General features: G+C 31.8%; 2 protein-coding genes across 5 annotated transcripts; both read right to left on the bottom strand.

Annotated features, from left to right (window-relative positions):
* Positions 1-5,924: 5,924 nt before the first annotated feature.
* LOC115723236 (protein STAY-GREEN homolog, chloroplastic) lies at positions 5,925-8,069 on the bottom strand. 4 transcript variants are annotated; one of them, XM_030652669.2, is made up of 4 exons: positions 6,929-8,069; positions 6,652-6,825; positions 6,393-6,560; positions 5,925-6,299 (listed from the first exon to the last, which is right to left on the bottom strand). In XM_030652669.2, the coding sequence occupies exons 1-4, from the start codon at positions 7,082-7,084 to the stop codon at positions 6,018-6,020; spliced, it is 780 nt and encodes a 259-aa protein (XP_030508529.2). In that variant the 5' UTR covers positions 7,085-8,069; the 3' UTR covers positions 5,925-6,017. The 4 variants fall into 4 exon arrangements, with proteins under 4 accessions (XP_030508529.2, XP_030508531.2, XP_030508530.2 ...); XM_030652671.2 differs by having other exon boundaries at positions 6,393-6,554; XM_030652670.2 differs by having other exon boundaries at positions 6,935-8,069.
* Positions 8,070-8,785: 716 nt separating this feature from the next.
* LOC115722240 (protein CHROMATIN REMODELING 19) lies at positions 8,786-17,841 on the bottom strand. The gene is made up of 12 exons (XM_030651395.2): positions 17,134-17,841; positions 16,392-16,509; positions 15,951-15,991; positions 15,609-15,859; positions 15,346-15,526; positions 14,872-15,057; positions 14,566-14,739; positions 14,293-14,451; positions 11,121-11,198; positions 10,876-11,012; positions 9,357-9,575; positions 8,786-9,263 (listed from the first exon to the last, which is right to left on the bottom strand). The coding sequence occupies exons 1-12, from the start codon at positions 17,644-17,646 to the stop codon at positions 9,098-9,100; spliced, it is 2,223 nt and encodes a 740-aa protein (XP_030507255.1). The 5' UTR covers positions 17,647-17,841; the 3' UTR covers positions 8,786-9,097.
* Between the last annotated feature and the right edge of the window lie 2,658 nt (positions 17,842-20,499).

The raw sequence follows: 20,499 nt of genomic DNA, 5'->3' as shown, positions 1-20,499 counted from the left end.
TTTTCTTTAAGGCCACCATTTCAGTATCCATAGCTGCAAACTAGTTGGAATCTTACAAAGAAGCTAGCTATAAGTGAGCGAGATTCAAGTGAGACATAAAAAGCTTTAGGCTTTCGAATTCTTGACTTGCCTCTAGTAGTCATAAGATGTTGATTAACAACAGGATTAGGGACTTTATCAACACCAACAGTGACTAATGGAGAATCACCAGATGTGGAATCAATCAGATCTGGTCAAAGTGGTTAATTAGTAATTAATTAGTGGGAACTATATATATATAGAGACAGATGATATAGTAACTGGGTGGGAGATGAGATGACCAAGACCAAGACTCAGAATTTCATTATAATTCAGGCATTTTTATCACGAAAGAACTTTAGTGGGATTAGTTAAGCAAATCTACTACTGTTACATTTTATATAATAATTATAAAAAAATTAATTAAGAAATTTTATTGGAATAATACTAATATAAGAAGGGCTGAACTATACTTGACCCAACAAGTGAAATAAAGAAATAAATATTAATGTGGAATAAAATTAAGACATGCATCGCCTCATTCATTCTTCTAAATAATCTAATCTACTTTGGATGTCGACACTGCCAATTAAAATAATCAATTAGTACCTTATAAACTATTGTTTTTTTGATTGTTCTAAAAAAGACATTATTTACACGATGCAGTTGTATAATGTTGCAGGCTGCAGCAATATAAAAACAATGGTAAATACTATTTTATTTTGTGTTTTGTAAAAGTTATTAATTGGACTATCTGTTTTGTTAAATGACACAATAAACCTTGTATTTTTTAAAATAGTACAAATAGGACTATAAACTGATTTTTTTTCAAAATAAAATTTAATAATGATCCGATTTAAAGGAGTTATGATAAAATTATTTATATTTTCTGTATCTGTTCGTGTTAGGAATTGTCTTCAAGTTAATTATATTAAAAAATAAAAATTGTCGAAAATTAAGCTCAGGTCTTATTTTTACCATTTTGGAAAATACATGGTGCATTTTTTCATTTAACAAAACAGAGAGTCCAATCGGTAATTAACTTTTACAAAACACAGGGTACAAAATGGTATTTACCCTAAAAATAATGTTATTTTTTAGGATTTTTACACCACATACTGAAATTTCCAATTTTTTTACCTTCTTACTATGGGGCAGAATTTTTTTTCAAAAATACTATCTTTTTTTTAAAAAAAAATATTGTGTAAATTTTATACTATGTACTGTGTTAAGTTTCACGGTTGTCTTTTAGTAGTTCTACTGTTGTTTTAATTGTTTAGTTTTGTTGTTTTACAGTTATTTATAAAAAAAATAGTATTTTTGTAATAAAATTTCATGTTACAACAAAATTATAAACTTTTGTCCAAAATCCAATATTTTTAAAAAACCTTATTTTTTTCTCTTAAAAAAAATACCGGTCTGTAAATATATATTGAAAGCTATTGCGAACCCATTAATTATGAGTGTTTCTCATTAATAATTTTTAATATTACAACATTTCTGAGCCAATTTAGACCCGTATCTACAATGTTGTATCAATTAGTACCTTTTCCTTTTCCCTTTCTTATTTGCAAAAACTAATTTTAAAAATAACAATGGGGCAAACAAGTGAAGAATCAAAAAAACAAGAGAGTAGAGTACATAATTAAGGAAGAAAAAAAAGTGATGACAGTTAACCAAGTAAGTTTGAGGTAAGTTGAAAAATGCCTCTTTTGTTAATCAATTAACTAAATTTGCCTCTAATTTTATATTTATTTGAAACATACCTCTTTTTATATGTATTGTACCCACAATACCCTGACATGAAAGAGTCACATGGAGAGTATCTTGAAGTGACAGGGGCAAAATTGGTACAATATTTAAAAAAAAGAGGTAAAAATGATAGACTTTAAAAAAGAGGGTAAAAATGAAAGAGGACAATATAAAAATGGTATAGAGTGTAATTTCCTCAGTAAGTTTTGTGAGAATGACATTACATATTTGATTTATACTAAGCTAGGCTAAAAGCTACAAATTTACCAAAAAGCCCATAGTGTAAAACCCCAGCCCATTCAAACACACCTTGTCCTCAAAGTGGTAAAAATAAAAATAAAATGCAAAAATCAAAGGAAAGGAATAGAACAAGATTCCAGCCCACCTCACTTATTTGTTTCTTCCTTACCTTCCTTGGTTAAGCCCAGGCCCAATATCATTGTTTTACATTCATTTTTTCTTTGGGCTATTTTTAAAAATATGGGAAAAATTATTAAGGTTATGATAAATATGGCATAAAAAGTAAATGCCACTAAATATGGCATTATCTAACCAATCAAACTAAAAATATGGGTTTTTTTCTAAAAAAAACCATATAAGACATTAAAAAGAAATCTGAATTTAAAATTCATAAAAAATAAAAACTTAATTAAATTACCATAAAAAATATTAAAATTCTCTTCATATTTATTTTTTTAAAAAAATAAAACAAATAATACTATAGTAATTGCCGAAGTTGTCACTTGTGCTGGAAAAGTCATCGGAGTTTACTGCCGACACCGGAAAGTCGCCGGAGTAGCCGTCGGTGCCGGAAAAGTCGCCGGAGTTGCTGCCGGCGCCGAAAAAGTCATCAGAATTAGCATTGTCGCTGGAAAAATCACCAAGAAACTAGTTTCTTGATGTTAGAAACCGGTTTCTTGGTGATTTTTCCGGTAATTTTACCGGTGACAATGCCAAGTCCGACGACTATTCTGGAGTTTGATGTCGGTGCCGAAAAAGTTGCCGGAGTAGTTCCTGGTGTTGGAAAAATCGCCAGAGTTATTGCCGGCGTAAAAAAAGTCGTCAGAATTGGCATTGTCGCCAGCAAAATCATTAGAAAAATCACCAAGAAAGTGGTTTTTTCATCAAGAAACTGGTTTCTTCACCAAGAAAGTGGTTTCTTCATCAAGGAACTAATTTTGTTACACAACAATAATAAAGATTATGAAAACAAAACAAAAATGATATACACTGAAAATAATTGAAACCAGTTTCATCAATCAACCAAATAGAGAAAAAAAAATACAAAAAAAATTACCAAGAAACTGGTTTCTTCATCAAGAAACCGAAAAAAAACCAGTTTCTTGGTGATTAGTCCGATAATTTTTCCGGTGACAATGCCAATTTTGACGAATTTCTCAGAGTTTACTGTCGGTACTGAAAAAGTCACCAGAGTAGATGTCGGTGTATAAGTCGTCAGAGTTGCTACCAATGCTAGAAAATTCGTCATAATTGCCATTGTCGTCAGAAAAATTACCGGAAAAATTACCAAAAAACTGGTTTCTTCATCAAGAAACCAGAAACCAGTTTCTTGGTAATTTTTCCGGCGACTATGCCAATTCTGATGACTTTTCTGAAGTTTACTGTCGCTGCCGGAAAAGTCGCCGGAGTAGCTGCTAGCGTCAGAAAAATCGTCAGAATTGGCATTGTCAACGGAAAAATAACCAAGAAACCGGTTTCTTAGACTTCAAGAAACCGGTTTCTTGGTGATTTTTCAGTGATTTTTCCGGCAAAAATACCAACTCCGACGAATTTTCTGGCGCCGGCAGCAACTCCGACGAATTTTCCGGCACCAACCGCTACTCCGGTGACTTTTCCGGCATCAATGACAAATAAAAATTCCTAAACAAATAAAAACATTAAATATGAGATTTAGAAACCTAATTACATATATATGGCATATCAAATACCATAAAAAAACCTAAAAATAAAAAAATGCCTTATAAATTGGCCAAACTTAAATGTGCCATATTTATCATAAGAACTTTTAAAATCACATACTAAGTGTAATTTCCTCTTTTTCTTTTGAAATCTGCAGCAGCTGCCACGGTCCATATTTTTGAACCAACAAAATATATATGGGGCTTTTACAAAATACTAGATTTTAAACAAAAATTTATAATTTACTGTCACACAAAATTTTTTATAAAAATACTTTTTTTTTTTTTTTATAAAATAACTGTAAAACACTAAACAAAACAATTAAAAATAACAGTGGAACAGCTAAAAAATAACAGTAAAATATGAAACTTAACACAAAACATAGTATTTTTGAAAAAAAAAATTAAAAATTTAAGTGTATAGTGTAAAAATCTCAATATATATTTTGCAACAATAACATATACTCCACTCTTCTCACCTCAACGGTACCTTCATTATTCTTTATATTTCTTTGTAGAAACCCACCAACCAAGGTCGCCGTTAGGAATGTAATGGGGTAAGGTCGACCCCGCTCTGTCCCGCCACCAACCTGTTGAGATTAACGGGGCGGGTTAGCCCCAATCCAATTGAACTGAGTCAGATTTGACCGTCCTAATTACATTTTTAACTAAAAATATACATTGATGATTTGTGACAATCTCAAACTAGTTTCCTCTTCTTTTTCTTTTATTTTCTTAATTATGTTGATGTCTAATATTGTTAACCCATGATAAGTTTTCAAGGGGGATAAATTAGAAAGTTAAACTAATTAATAAATTTAAAAATCTCAAAGACAATTTATGCAAATATTCAAATTCAATGCAATCACATAGATAAACACAACTATAGACAAATAATAAGTTTAAAATGTAAAGAGTTTAGGGATAGAAATCGCAAACTCTTAATTTTTACAAGGTTCAGTAGAACTAAGTCACCTACGTCCTTGGTCTTCAAAGCTATGAACCTAACTTTGAGTTCAACTATCGAGTCAAGTTAACATGCTTAACAAGCCCTTACAACCGATGAATTTTTCACCAAGAATTTTCCCAAACCTCTCACAATAATTTTCTTCCAAGGATTATCAACCTCACCAGATTGTTAAAGTGTCAATCTCACTAACTGAGTTGTTTTTTCTACCGATGCCAACTTTACCTCAACCAATAGTTTTCCGAAAAACTATCAACCTATTCAGATTTTTGGAATGTCAATCTTACTCTCAGATTGTCGTAGTGGCAATCTCACTCTTCTCGGGTTGTTTACAAAATTGGTTTCAACCTCACCTACAACCGAGTAATTTTTCTACCGATGCCAACCTCACCTCTCAATACAATGAATATGTGAGTTTGAAATGCAAAGCAAACTCTCTCTAATAAGATGAAATACAATGTGTTTTGGACCTTGTATTTTGTAAAAGTTACCAATCAGACCTTTTTCTTTTGTTAAATGACAAAATGGACCCTATATTTTCCAAAATGGTAAAAATAAAACCCTAAGCTCAATTTTCAACAATTTTATTTTTTTAATATAATCAACTTAAAGGCAATTTTTAACACGAATAAATACAGAAAATGTAACCAATTTTGTCATAACATCTATAGATCAAATTATTATTAAGTTTTATTTTGACAAAAAATCAATTCAGAGTCTTATTTGTAAAATTTTAGAAAATACATAGTCTATTTTGTCATTTAACAAAATAAAAAGGTCCAATTAATAACTTTTACAAAATACAGAATTCAAAATGGTATTTACTCTTAAATTTTTCTTTAAAAAAAACCGCATGACAAGACATAAAAAAAAAAAAAAAGGTGGAAAAGAAAAAAACGAATATTGAAAAAAGAAAAATGCTAGATGAATGGTGTTAGAATTATGGGTTCCATTTTAAAACTAAAGTTGAAAGAATCCGTGTTTTTATATATAACTTAATATTTTTACATTTAATCCAATAAGAATATTTTCCAATAAATAATATAAGACCCTCCAACATCTCATATAACTATTAATAGAATTAAATATAAGATTCTGTATAATTCAAATAGTTTTTATGAAACATGGCTAACCACCACTAGTTTCAACAAAAAAAAAAAATCAGTCGAGTGATTCATTGAGAAAAAGTGGGAAAGAGTGAGTGGATGAGAGAAGAATAATTACCTAAAGAAAAGAGAGAAAATAAATAAAAACAAAAAAAAAACATGTGGCAGAGAAGAAATCAGTAAATATAAAAGAAAAACAAATTGTACAGTATAAATGTAATAAATCAAATTTATTTTAGTATTTCTGGTAAAAATTCAATTAGAAACTTGTTCAGATTCAGACCATGGAATTGAGCTCATTGGAGGAAAGCAACAATTACAATCTCCAACACATTTCTGAGGTAACTCCCAATCACTTGTGGGATTCAATTTCTTCAATTTCCATGGCCCATTCACAGCCTCCTTCAGTGGCCCCCAACACTCAACCTTGTTGAACTCAGGAACATTGGAGTGAAAATACACCCACACTAAAGCCTCCTGTAATTCTGGATAATTGTTTAACAAATCTTCATCTCCATGAACAAAAGCCTTCACAGCCTATAATATATTATTCCATTTCTCAAAATTAACCATAAAGTTTTGATTTTTATGTTTTAAATGGAAGAAATAATAAAGATGTAATGTGTGTACCACAGGAAGTTCTTTGCTGAAGATGACAAATCTAAGCCTTGCAAATAAGTCTAATAAAAAATGGCCTCCACTAATGTGACAATGAATATGAAGTGACATTTTTCCTTTGAATTTTTTCCACTCTGCTACAACTTCATCTCTTTGTAATTTGTTATACCATCCCTGTAACTGTCACATTATAGAAGATCTGGGAAATGGGTTTTGTTTTTGGGATCATATGGATTTATAAAAATAAAGAAAGATTTGATTTTGTTGTTACCTGAGAATTGTTTATAGTCTGGGATATGGCTAAGGTGAGATTAGAAGTGATATCACTATGTGTGAGTGTATAAGTTCTTGGGAGATTCCCTGGGTGCTTCTTTTCATCCACTCCTAAGAAAAGAACCTTCAATTTTGATGCTTCAAATATGGCTGGCCCAAATAACCTCACAACCTGACCAAACATAATTACTCAATTGTTATTTTGTTTCTATATACACAAATAAATAAAAGAATGAGAGAGAGAGAGAGAGAGAGAGAGAGAGAGAGAGAGAGACTTTTACAGGAAAAATAGCTTGGTTATTCTTCTTATGGGATCTTCTTCTATTAGGAAAAAGAGAAGTTTGATGATGATGATGATGATGATGATCAATAAGAGAAAGCTTTATCTTCCTCAATGGAGAGAGAGGAGCAGCAGCAGTAAATGAAGCCATCTCAGTCTCACCACACCAAACAACTACTTCTCTCTATTTTTAGCTCCAGCTTTGTTGCTTGGTTACTTACCACATAAAATTAATGAATATTTAATACTACATACACTATTGAATTGAAAAAGAAAAAAAATAATAATAATGAGTAAGGTCCTCTTTTTTCTTTGGTTTCTAAATTCTATCTTTAGCTTGTTTAGGCTTTGGGTTTGGGTTTTCCATTAGGATTTTGGTTTGGTTTACATGTTGTGTGAGCACACCAATCTGTTGGAATGGGTGACACTTTAAAGATAAGATTGGTTGAAAGAGTTAAGTTGGGCCAAGGCCAAGCCATACAATTATTACACGTGAATCATGGGACCACCAACCAATTAAAATATACTGTGCATAAAATATTAGCTTTCTCCCTTTTGATATAAAACCTCATTAACCCACAAAAATTTGTGTATGCCCCTTTCTCTTGCTGTCTACTCTATGCTCAGCAGCCTTCTGGTATTCCTCCTCAGCACCAATTGGTCTCTTTCTCCCCTACTCTCATGTTACAAAGCTAACTAATATAAATCTATATATATATATAGAGAGAGAGAGAGAGAGAGAGAGAGAGAGAGATAGAGAGGAATTGATGAGTCACGGGATTACACTCTTTTTTTATGCAAGAAATCGATTAGGAGCCAAATGCCCAAGAAGACAGTAGCTACAAACAGACACCAGTCCCAAAGGAAAGGAAAGGAAATTCACTCTCATCACCACTACCAAAGAGAGAGAGAGAGAGTACACTTTATTGATAATTTGATATTATTGGAAGTTCAGAGATAACTTTTCCAGTTACTTGGAGGATCTCTATGTTCTTTTAAGGGCTCGTTTAGAACATGTATTAGGTCGTATTGTATTATATTGAATTGTATTTTATGTAAAACTACATGTGGTATTAATTTTTATGAACACTTAAACATATAATATTTTAGTATAAATTAAAGTTTAACATAATATTATATAAAAATATAATATATAATTTTTTTAAAATTAAAAATATAATATATAATTTAATTCAATATAATACAATACAATACGACCCAATACAACATTACAAACGAACCCTAAATATACTTAGAGATCTTAAAAAAATGATTCCTATAATAGAAACTAGATAAGGAGTAAATGAACTACTTACTTTTTTGTTAAATTTTTTAATACTATTTTAATAAGAAATACTACTAATTTTTTTTATTATTTCATTAAATTAATTTATATTTAATAAATCTAAATTATAAAATATTATTGAAATAAGTAAATACTAACTAAAGTAAAGAACATGATTAGAACAAAAATAATAAAAATGACCCTACTTTTAATTTTTTAACTATTTTAACTAAAATTTAAGTAAAAAATAAGAACCACCATTAGAAATGCTATAATAAAGCTACTTTCATATATTTTAATTTATACTATACACACCAACTTATTTACCAAACTGGATCTATTTGGTGGAATGGTTAGTGTTGTTGTCTTATTGTTATGAATAATAATAATGCTCAAATAGAAGAATTCAGTATTTTTTTTTCTAAGGTAAGACGTTGATGTTAAAAAATAAATAAATTATATAGATATATGTAAAGTGGTTAAATTAATTCTTCTACTTTTGTGAGGAAATTTAATCGTTGATAGTAAAGTCTAGCTAGTAGTAGTGGTCCAAATTAATTTTCGATCAGAAGAAAAACAACCTAGCATATAAAATAGAAAGTTGTTGCGAGCCATTAATTATCAGAGCGTTTCTCATTAATAATTTTTACTACTACTACTGCTACTAATACTACAACATTTCTGGGCCAATTTAGACCCGTATATAGCATTCTCCACTGTTCTATCAATTACTACCTTTTCCTTTCCATTTTCTTTTCTTTCTTTTTTTCTTTTATGCAAAAACTAATTTTAAAAATAACAATGGGGCAGACAAGTGAAGAATCAAAGAAAAAATCATAGGAGTACATAATTAAAAAAAAAAACAAAAAGTGAATGCAGTTAACCAAGTAAAAGTGAGGATAATATCTCTCCCATTGTCTTCTCAGATGTTTCTCCACCTTCCTCATCCATTTCCAAGCCCGATTCAAGAACAGCAGCATCTAGAACTAATTTGCGTTTTGCAATCTCATAAATATTTTCATCAACTGTATTCTTGGTTACCAGCCTGAAAAGATCACAGGCCATTGGTGATCATGATCGTATAAAAGAAACGGATTCAACAAAAAGGAAAGGAGTGTGATTGTCAGAGAAAACATACCTGTATATTGTGACGGGTTTCGTTTGGCCAATACGATGGCAACGATCTTCTGCTTGTCGATCAATTTGTGGGTTGAAATCCATGTCGTGAATAACAACAGTATCAGCACCAGTCAAGTTCAAACCCTGCCCTCCGGCTCTTGTGGACAGCAAGCATGCAAATATAGAAGTGTCATTATTGAATGTGTCAACTATGGTCTGTCTATCCGATACCTGAGTACTGAGTAACCAAAATGAGACTTTGTAAGTACGCGACGCGTGATAAATTTAGATGAGCTACAAACTATAGTTCAAATAAGCTACTGAGATAACAACAGACAAAGGTACTTGTTTATTGAGATAGATCATTTTGAATAGACACCTAAAATAGCATCTTTCTTTTTTTCTTATTTGAAGCAAAACACCACTACTTTTATTATTATTAAAAAGTAGAAAAATACAAGAGGGTAAGGTGTGTCCAAAGATTGTACCACCCATCGCACAGAGAAAAAATAAAAAGCAAAACAGAAAATTCAGGAAGGCTACAACATTGCGAGAAAACCTATGGTTATTGTAGTATCTTCAATGAAGCTTCAGATTACTAATAGATCAAATAACTGATGTGAAAAACCAGATGTTTCATGCATATAAAATCCTAAAATTTCTGTGAGAAATGGACAAGGATTCAATGTGGCTCAAACTTTAATCAGATATAAGTATGAGCTCTTATAATAACATTGAATTATACTATTCAAAAACTTGGTTGCAGAAATAAGAAATAATATCCTATAATTACAGGCATACTCATTGAAAAGTAAACTACTTCAGCTTTTGATCTTTAGCCAAAAAAGATTCTAACAGAGTAGAATCTAGGAAATGTGGTGGCAGCAAATAGGGGAAAGAGATAAATCAACTTCATAACCATAGGTTCAATCAGGCTTCCAACTTCAGCATTTAAGTAAATCTACAAAACTTCAACTTATCGAACGCGATAAACAAATAAATAAATGAGGGGAACGAGAGAGGGAGACGGAGGAAGGAAGAAAGGAAGAGAGAAGATAAATGATGCAAGTGAAAAACAAGAGAAATGTTTTTGAAAAGATGAATAGGAAAGCTACATAATGCGATCTAGCAGTCAGACTGTGCATATTGAGAAAGAAGCAAGCGAAAAATAAAGAGCTAATCATAAAACCCAAGAACACTATACATTCAGAAATAAACAAACAACGTCTTATATCATTGCCAAGTGCTACAACTGACAATAGAGGACGCATATAAAGTCCTCAAAATAGATTAACCACGATTCATACGTGGACTCAAATATTCAGACAACTTTTACATCACCCAAATTGCAAAATAATACAATGGGCACAAAAATCTTCATCTTTACTCAATAAAACATATCAGAGAGAAAGTCCTTAGAAATGATTTAGCCAATCAGTTAGGTACAAACAATTGAAAGTAACACAAACCAGATGCTAGAGCAAATTTTTTAAATTATGATGAATAATTTGTCCAAGTCAAATAAAGAGAGCACTTACCTTCCATCAAGACGTCTATACGAAAGCCCAATGACATCCAGAGTCCACTCCAAGATATCAAGCATTGATGTCCACTGGCTAAAGATCAGGACTCTATGCCCAGCTTCTTTAAGTGAAGGAAGAAGTTCGGCCAGTGCCTATTAAAACAGCTTAGATCTCAAATTTAAGCATAAAGTTCATAACAAAACAATATCCATCCAAACTGTGTAAGGCCATTTAAGCAATTTTCAAAATTAAAATCATACCTGACATTTTCCTGAACGCATCACATGTTTGTCATCAAGGATACCCTTCGAATCAGTAATACTATGATAAAGTAAAAGCTGCAGAAAACACCATTAAAAAGCATTAATGCCAAATAGTTACTTAAACATATGAATTGATTCTAGTAAATTCATTTGGGACACTGTAAGAGCACGATATTATATGGTTGGACACTGTATAGCTAGTAGCTACTGGTATTTGGCCTAGTAAAGTCATGTGTGGGTGCGCAAAAACCATTAAATCAGATACAGTGTCCAACCATGTAAAATCCAATGATTCATTATCCGTTCACAGTAGCAGATTTAACAGAGAATCACAAGCAAACATGAGAGGAAAACTATGATCCACAACAAACATGAAGTTACATGATGCCCCACCTAACCCTATAATATTTGGGGACGAAGAAACTATTCTAGGTACTCTGAGAAGGGACTCAAATCTAAGACCTTGTGGTAGCGAACCACATGCCTAACCATTTGAGCTACACAATATTTTTATATACCATGACAATTAATCTACTGAGTGTTTACGAAAACGTCATGGCTGGTTACCTTTTATACAACTGGCAAGGATAGAGCAATAGGCAAATTGTAGAGATTGGTGGCATAAAGAGAGGAATCACATCATTCCCATAAATTATGGACAGAAATACATAACGCAAAAAAGGTAGAATATTTTTTAAATTCTGTGGTGGTTGCATATTTTCTGCAGCTTCGAGGTGGAATCATTTTCATCAACTAGCAAGGACAATGTGATAGTCGAAATGAGAAGTTAGATTTTCATGGAAACTTCATCAAAAATTTGATACAACGGAAATCAGAGCAGATCTCGAGATTAATAATAAGACTGGATTCAGTTGACTTCCATGAGGCAGTTTTTGTATGGTTTGAAAGCTGGAAAATTGGGAGATCTTGTAATTTTGTTTAAAGAATTAACCGTGTGATAGTTTGCCTATTCAACATTATTCCTTTGTTTGGAAAGCTCCTATTCCGCCAAAGTATAAACCTTACTTTCAGCTAGCTTTTGACTTTGGTCAAATTAAATATTTACAATATTCTATAGAGGGATAACTTAATTTAGATATTTAAAATGAATTGTATATCTACGGTTCACCTTTTGCTACACTGTTCTATGGTAGCAGGGCTTTGATTCAAACCTTCTATGCAAACATTCTATAAATATAACAGCATCAGTTCATGTTTCTTATTTTCTATTTTCTTTTTTTGAAACCCATGGGTAATCTGGCCCCACCCCAACTAATCCCATAGGGAAATACCCAGCAGCAGGCCCTACCATCAGGTCTTAGGGTACAACAGGGTCTTAATGTGGTGGCCAGGATTCAAACCTGAGACCTCGGCCTAAGTTAGACTTTACTCAAGGAAACCTTCCCACTACACTAAAGCCCTAGAGGCAATTTTATTTGTTTATTTTAAAAGGAAAAGTTTGATCCTAAGGAAGATGAATTGGCAACCTCATCATGAAAAGTAAATAAAATCTATGGATCATGGAAATAAATGCTAACATCGACATGGAAAATCATGTATCCACCCTCACTAAAGTATAAGAAAAGACTTTGCTCCTCGAGCTTTTACCCAGAAAATATTCAAACTTGCTTAGCAAATCCAAGTTTTAAATGGGAGCTCCCCACCTAATCCTATAATATTTTGTAAAATTCCAGTAACAAGACGTGTATTGAAAAAAAACTTGTAGAGAACTCAAGTTGATCAATTCACTCAATTGTGTTTTCAAGACAAAATAGAGACTTCTCTATATGGTCACTATGCCAAAAACATAATTTTGTTAACATTTTCCCCTGAAAAAATTGGTTGACGTCATCATGACAACCACACACAATTTTAAGATTTAAAAAGGGAATTCACACAATATCCTCATATTGAAAACCAACAAAACTAAACATGAATTACCAGCCCACATTACTAAATACTAGATCCACTAAATAAAATAAATAACAAAAATGAGATAGTAACAAGGATGTAAAATCACTTGTGGAGAAGCCTCTGGAGCTTTTTAAAAGGATTGGTTTCCAGTTTCCACTAGTGCCCAAACTCATCCTAAACAAGACATTTAATGAACGCTAATCAAGATGGTCAAATACCGTGCATCATTGTATATCCTCATGAAAAAATTTCAAAATCGTACACATCTACCTACTATTTTAACTTTTAATAATAACTATGAATCTTATAAAATTCACTTCCCACCACTAAAAAAAGGTATTAAGAGATCCCAAAGCACTTACCTAATCTTTGGAACTAAAAGTAATGTCGTTAGCCAAGAAAACCATATTTTTGGCCACTTGCTGATATTGTAGACAAAGTGCTTATTAAAGGCCAAGAAAACCATATTTTTTTGCCACTTGCTGATATTGTAGACAAAGTGTGCGTATTAAAGGCCTCAAGGCCCTAGAATTTCATCTCAATCAATTTGATCACGTTCATTCAAAAATATTTGCCTATTAAAAACTAATATGCTCATAAGTTACTTTTCCTCAATTTTAGAAAAAGGAAAATAGACTACACCCGAAATTCCATTCCTCCAATGATTATTACCAATAGAAAATTTAGAAGAGCATTACACTCTTGCATTTTCCTAAATGGACACCTCTTGAGTTATCATTTACTTCAACACAAAGGTAAAACAAACTAAGCATCTCAGCATGTCTTCCATAATCCATCTCAGACTTTATATTTACTTATCTATAGAATGTATCATTTACTGATCAGTACGTGTTGCAAACAAAGAGAAGTGGTGGAAACCCAAGAGAAAACAAAAAACTAAGATCCCATCTCACACTTTGTAAATTTCAGACTGTTGCTCAGAGGTCAAAACTAATCAAAATGCTATCACTTTAACATCATTTTGTATTAAATTCATCATATTGAGAAAAACAAAATTATCTTAAACCCCACTGTAAGTAGACAACTCCTGTACAGCTTATTACTGTTGGCAGGCAGACAAACTCCACTATGACTGATGCAGGGTATTAATATACATATGACTTTTCATGTAGATAATGATGGCAAATTTCAGAAAACCATATTTTTTTTTAACCTAAAATCAATAAGTATATGTTGTGTACATCTTTCCCAAACTTAAATGCAAGAAACAAAGAATGTTCGAAGTAAGTTTTACCCGGTGAATAGAGAAGTCGTTATAACTTTTGAGTTCTGCAATTACTTTGTCTACTGTACATTCAAAGCCAAACGCACCCATCGGGTGTAACTTTCTAGCAAAACGAACAACATCTTCATCACTGTAAATACGCCTCACCAATAAAGGGTGATTTGCAATCTAGAACAATGGAAACAAAAGGGGAAAAAGTCAATAACAGGAGTATCTAACATAAGCTCAATTATGCGTAATAATGTTCAAGCAAAAGTAGATGCTTAATATTTATAATAACACCTTACGGAACTGAACAAAGTAGTTGGATATTTGCCTTCTGGGAAGAACTCCAAAAATACTGTTCTTTTGATTCTCTGAACTTTTTTCCAAACGAGCCCGAGAAGCTGCACGATACTCCTCAATGGCTTCTTTGTAAGCCTCATCTTGTTGCTTTCTCATTGCCACATATTCAACCTGCACACAAATTCTCAAACTCATTCTAACACAACCAAAAAATTAGCGTAAGAGAAGGGAATAAATAATAACACACCAAATAAATAATAATAACAACTACATGAAAAATGTAACTAAAATCATCTAACAAACCTTCTGTATTTTTGGAACAAGTTGCTGCATAACATCAGATTTTAATCGCCTCAATATGAATGGTCCCAAAATGGACTTCATTCGGCCAATCAAATCTCTATCTTCAGCATTCAGCAATTTTTTCAAGTCAACATCCTCAGTACAGAAAAGATCAGGCAGCATAAACTCCAACAGAGACCACAATTCCTGGAACAAAAAAAATCAAATCAGCAACAAAAAGAAAAACCATGAAACTGAAACTAATCATAATTAATCAAGCTTAGTACACTAGAACCCATTCAATTCAAATAAAATGTTTCAATTGTACACAAAAAAAAAGCCAGGCTATTCAGCATGAATTTCCAAGAGGAAGCAACTGCACATTCACAAGCCCCATTCTGAGATTGCAATCTATTGATCTAATGGTAATCTAATTTTACTGCATTTGTTATGGGATATAAGAGCTGAAAACATAATAAACAAATTAGAGCATACATGTAAATCATTTTGTAGCGGTGTCCCTGTCAGCATTAAACGCTGATTTGCATTTCGAGCAACACCCATTAAATTTTTCCACCTATAGCTGCCTTTGTCCTTTAAAGCATGGGCCTCATCCATGAGCACACAGCTCCATTGCCAACGTTTCAAAATTTTACGATCATCTTTCTGCTGTGCACTGGAAAATGTGAATTATAAGATTCAAAACACAGAAAATATAATATTTTATTTTCCAACAGTTGTATTATAGCAAACCAAACCTGTGTCTCTCAAAAAGCGAATAGCACACAAGAAGAACATTAAATGGAGGTGGCAATCCAGCTTTGGATAATGAGTTCAACTGCTTTGCATATGCTGATCGAACAGCTCCATGATACTGGAGGACAGAAAACGATGGGCACCATTTTTTAAGTTCTCTTTCCCAATTTTCCAAAACTGAAGCAGGACAAACAATCAAATGTGGACCAGGATCATCGTGTAGGTGGTTTAACAAGGTCAAATACGTTATAGCCTGCCAGACAAGAATAGTGTCATAATTATATATCAAAGCCACATTAACGAAAAAGTGACAACTTAAGCAGAAAAACAAAAGGCCAAGATACCTGAATGGTTTTCCCAAGGCCCATCTCATCAGCCAATATGGCTGCAACAAAAAGAAAAAAAAAAATTAAGTACCATTGTTGACAATTGTGATTAAACCCATTCTACAAATGTATAGGCAACTGAGCTTGAAATGCTAGCACATGATTTCAAAGTAGATAAGAACAAAAATAGAAAGCAGATAGTTTTGTTTCAAATAAGCATGTTTAATTACAAAGACAATAAAATAAAAGGGCTTTTTCATTTTTACGGAATTCCACATAGAAATCCTTATAGCAACTTAAATCGCAATCAAAATCCGTATAGCAACCCACATAGAAACCACCAGAGCAACCCAAACCGTAAATTTTTTTAAAAAAAGTAAAAAATAGTGTATGGGGTAATTTTCCTAAAATAAATGAGAAAAAAAAAATAAAAAAGATGAATAGAGATATAAAAAGTACCTCCCCCGATACCCTTCCGATGCAGCAGAAGAAGAAAGTTCACCCCAACCAACTGATATGGCTTGAGAATGGGCTGAAAATTTGAGTCCTCAGATGTACATGCTGCATCTACATCATCCTACATAAATAAAGTAAACCTTTGAAATGTCTACTACATCCAAAAACTATTCCATTTATATATACATATATAATTAGTAATATATCAAAATAACGAAACATATACCGGGAAACAGAACATTTTACTAGACTGAATATTATCCACTAACACAATATAAACTTATTTACTTACCAGTTTTACTTCAGGTGAAAATTAAGGCAACCAAGGGAAAATTTTCATATTTTCCCTCAAAATCCTAACATGCAAAATGTGGTGACCCGGAGAAACTCGGGCTAGCATCTAAATTGTTCTCATTTGTGCATAATCTCCATGACCTCTTTTTTTTCTTTTTTTCACACTTTCTTTTCCAAGTTTAAGTTGCTAACTTCCTATGTTCTCACATTACCTAATTCAGCTAAAACTCTCTAACTACTTTACCAAATGCTTTCAATTCCAAGTCTAGGGAACGAAATAGTTAAAGAAAAGTGAAATTAACCAATTCTTGGTTGTTATACGCCCAATGCACAAACAGCCAAAATGAACTTAAACTAACGCCTTCAAAATTATTAAGGCTCATTGCGAAATTCAACATGAAATGCCATTTATCAAAAGCTTCAAAGTTATCAAATGTCTCAATGCAGTTACCTGTGTAACAATTCTAACGGAAGAAGATTCCACTTCGGCATATCGATCACAGGCCGGAACGGAAGAACCGTACAGCTCTCTTCTCAGCTCGGCCGAGATTTTAGCGCACTTCTGCAAAGCCTTCCCGACCACATCATCCTCATCTGCAACCTCGTCCTCTAACTCTAAGTCATCCTCCTCTTCAGTCGTTGACTTGATCTCGAACACTTCGGGTAACTCCTCATCACTCTCGTCATCCTCAATCACAAATCTACGGCCACGATTCACTGGCCGAACATGCGAGACCTCAACATCGTCGTCCTCCAAATCCTCTCCGACCTCAACGCAATCGTCACTGCTCTGATTTGAGACTTCGAGCTTCGAGGAAGACCTAAAGGAGAAAGACTCAATCGGAGGAGGAGGAAGTGGTGGTGTAGAAGAAGGGTTTTGAGGCTTCTTGCCAAGAACTCGGGAGGGTTTAAAGGAGTGGTTTTCCCACTCGTCGTCTGAGATTTCTTGATAATCGCGCTTCATTTTCTTTTTCGTTTTCTTCAAATCATCGCTGGTAAGGCCTCTCTATCTGGAAATGGCGGACAGGGAAAGAGGATGTTTGGGAAGGAGAGCAGCGACGGAGGATCGAACCGCCATTTCCAATTTTCTAAGGTCGGAAACGAAATGACCAGCGCGGGGGGGCACTTGGGCCTGTTATGATTTGGATTCGCGTTTTTAATTCCTTAGGAAATTTCTCATGTTCTTTTTATTTCAAATTTTTACAAAAATAAACCAAAATTTTAAACATTTTCATTTATAAATTTATTTTTTTTAGTAAAAATAATAAACTGTTTTTTAAGTTATTTTAAAACATCTTTAATACAAATACTTTAACAAATGTTTGATTACATGAATATTTTTTCAGTATATTTTAATAGATTTTTACCACTATAGTGAAAAATAATGTTAAGCATTATTTATATCTTCTTCTTTTTTATTTTTTTATTATTATTATTTTGTCATAATGTAGGAAAATTTAATTATTTAATATACATTAAATAATAATATAATATTATTTTAATGATTTTTGACATGCTTACTATTAAAATATTTTAGAACAAAAAAGTATCAAAACTAATATAGAAGAGAGAAAACAAAATATTATATTTTTAGGTGAGATGAAATTTTTTTATACTTTTAAAGAATATTACAATATAAAGAATATTAAATTAGAGATGCTCTTATAGTTTATTTAATATACATTAAATAATAATATAATATTATTTTAATAATTTTTTGACGCGCTTACTATTAAAATATTTTAGAACAAAAAATGTTAAAATGGTGTGGAAGAGATAAAATAAAATATTGTATTTTTTAGGTGATGTGGAGAGTAGAAATGCTTTTATAGTTTATTTATAATTATTTTGAGATTATTTTTTTTTGTTGTTTTATAGTTTATTTATAATTATGGTAAGTTTATTTCTCGTCATTTTTTTAAGTTTTTTTCTTACTTTTTTTTATGAGAAAAGTATATTTTTATAATTTTAAAAAGGTAATTTTGTAAATAAAAATTTGAGGTTGCAAAATTATAAATAAAATATTAAAAATAATTTTTTGAAAATTCTCCTTTTATTTATTTTTAAAAGAAGGTTATGTAATTTGAAAAATATATATGTCATAGTTCAATTTTTTGTACAGATGTGATATAATTGAAATTGGGTGTAATTTTAAAGTAGAATTTACGTGGTATATGGTTTTTTTAAACCTTTTATGATAAATATGGCATATTTAACCATGGACCCTTTTATATGGCTTTTTTCAACTTTGGCAACAGTTTATGGGATTTTAAAGCCCATACGGCTGGAACTATTTTGCCAAAAGCCCATATTGTGTGTTTTGTAGTTTCTTTAGGTTATTTTAGTCATTTTAAGTGTTTAAATTTTTTGGTACAGTTTTTTTTTAAGATAACTGTTTATTGTAGAGGGATTTTTGCATGTAACCATGGTGATTTGATGGTTGCTTCCCCATTTTGACTTCCTTTTTCAGTTTTCAACTAAGACCTATAAACCCCATAAACAACCTATTATATCACTTTATGCCTCTCATTTTTCCCTCTCTCATCTGTTCGGCTTCATTGTTCTGGTTTTCCATTTTTTTTTTTTTTTGCTTTTTGGCTACCGATTTTTGGAGGAAATCAGGCACATTGTGATTTTGCGATTTTGGTTCTTCAAGGTATTGCTTCTATCTTTCCATTTTATTAATTTTCAGATGTTAGGGTTTTTTTTTTTTTCCATTTTCATTTATGTGTTTAATGAAGTTTTTTGGTTGTTCATGGAGTTTTTTTTTTTTTTTTGTTTTTTTATAGTGTTTGTTTGTTGTGTTAAACCGACATTATGGGTTAATTTAAAAATGGGTTTATGTTATTTTGAAAACCGAAGTGAGTAGTGTTTGTTGTTGTGTTATTTTTTGAACTTTTGATTTCGAATTTTTGTTGGTTTCTGTATATTACCAACTACATCATAACTTTTCTTATCATGTCTATATTTTATTTTATGCATTCTCTCTCAACGCAGTCTTGTTGTCATCCCAAATGATAAGATCCAGCATTACTTGGGGAAAAATGGACCCATAGTTGAGAGTAGGATTATACACTATAGCTGGAATGTGATGTGGCTGTATTCTTTTTGTCGGTGATGGTTCTGTTTCTGTATTCTTTCCATATTTGTTTTTGTTTTTTCTTTTTTCTGTTAGAATTTAATGGTGTCTGCATCAAATTTGATTTCCAATAATGTTTGATTTTGAGCTTTGTGATATGAGTATCACATTGTCGCTTAACGTTTTTTTTTTTTTTGAGAATTGGGAAGGTAGATAAACTATACTTCGATACTGGTGCTCACTCTTCGTTCTGTTGACTTAGATTTTTAAAATTTGATTTATTAAGTTTGTAAGGTATTGAAACAAAAAATTGAATGGATATTTTTCCTTTTGTTTATGTTCAAAATTTCCATCCATAAAAATAATAGGATCTTAAGCAATATAGAGGTGGATGTTTAGATCTTGGAGTTGGATGTTTTCTGCAAATCATAGGCTCAGCAGTATTGGTGTTCTTTTAACTCATTGTGCATAAAAACGTAAACCGTCTTCAGCAAAGTATAATTTTTCGTGGGCGGTATTCGAACATTACTATATGTAGTAATGGTGTTTTTGCGTTTGCTCTTTTGTATCTTTCCTCAAAAGAAAAAAATATTAAAATATAATGAACGTTTCTGTTCGGATTATACACTGTTGTTGTGTTATTTATTTAATGCATGTATATCTATTTATAAATTTGTTTGTGCTTTAATATTGTTTGATATTTTATCCAATGAGGGATTGCATACGTTACGTTAACAA

Source organism: Cannabis sativa, chromosome 9, assembly GCF_029168945.1.
Source record: "Cannabis sativa cultivar Pink pepper isolate KNU-18-1 chromosome 9, ASM2916894v1, whole genome shotgun sequence".
Taxonomy (NCBI): domain Eukaryota; kingdom Viridiplantae; phylum Streptophyta; class Magnoliopsida; order Rosales; family Cannabaceae; genus Cannabis; species Cannabis sativa.
Note: the sequence above shows the minus strand (reverse complement) of the source record. Positions and strands in the feature narration are given on the sequence as shown.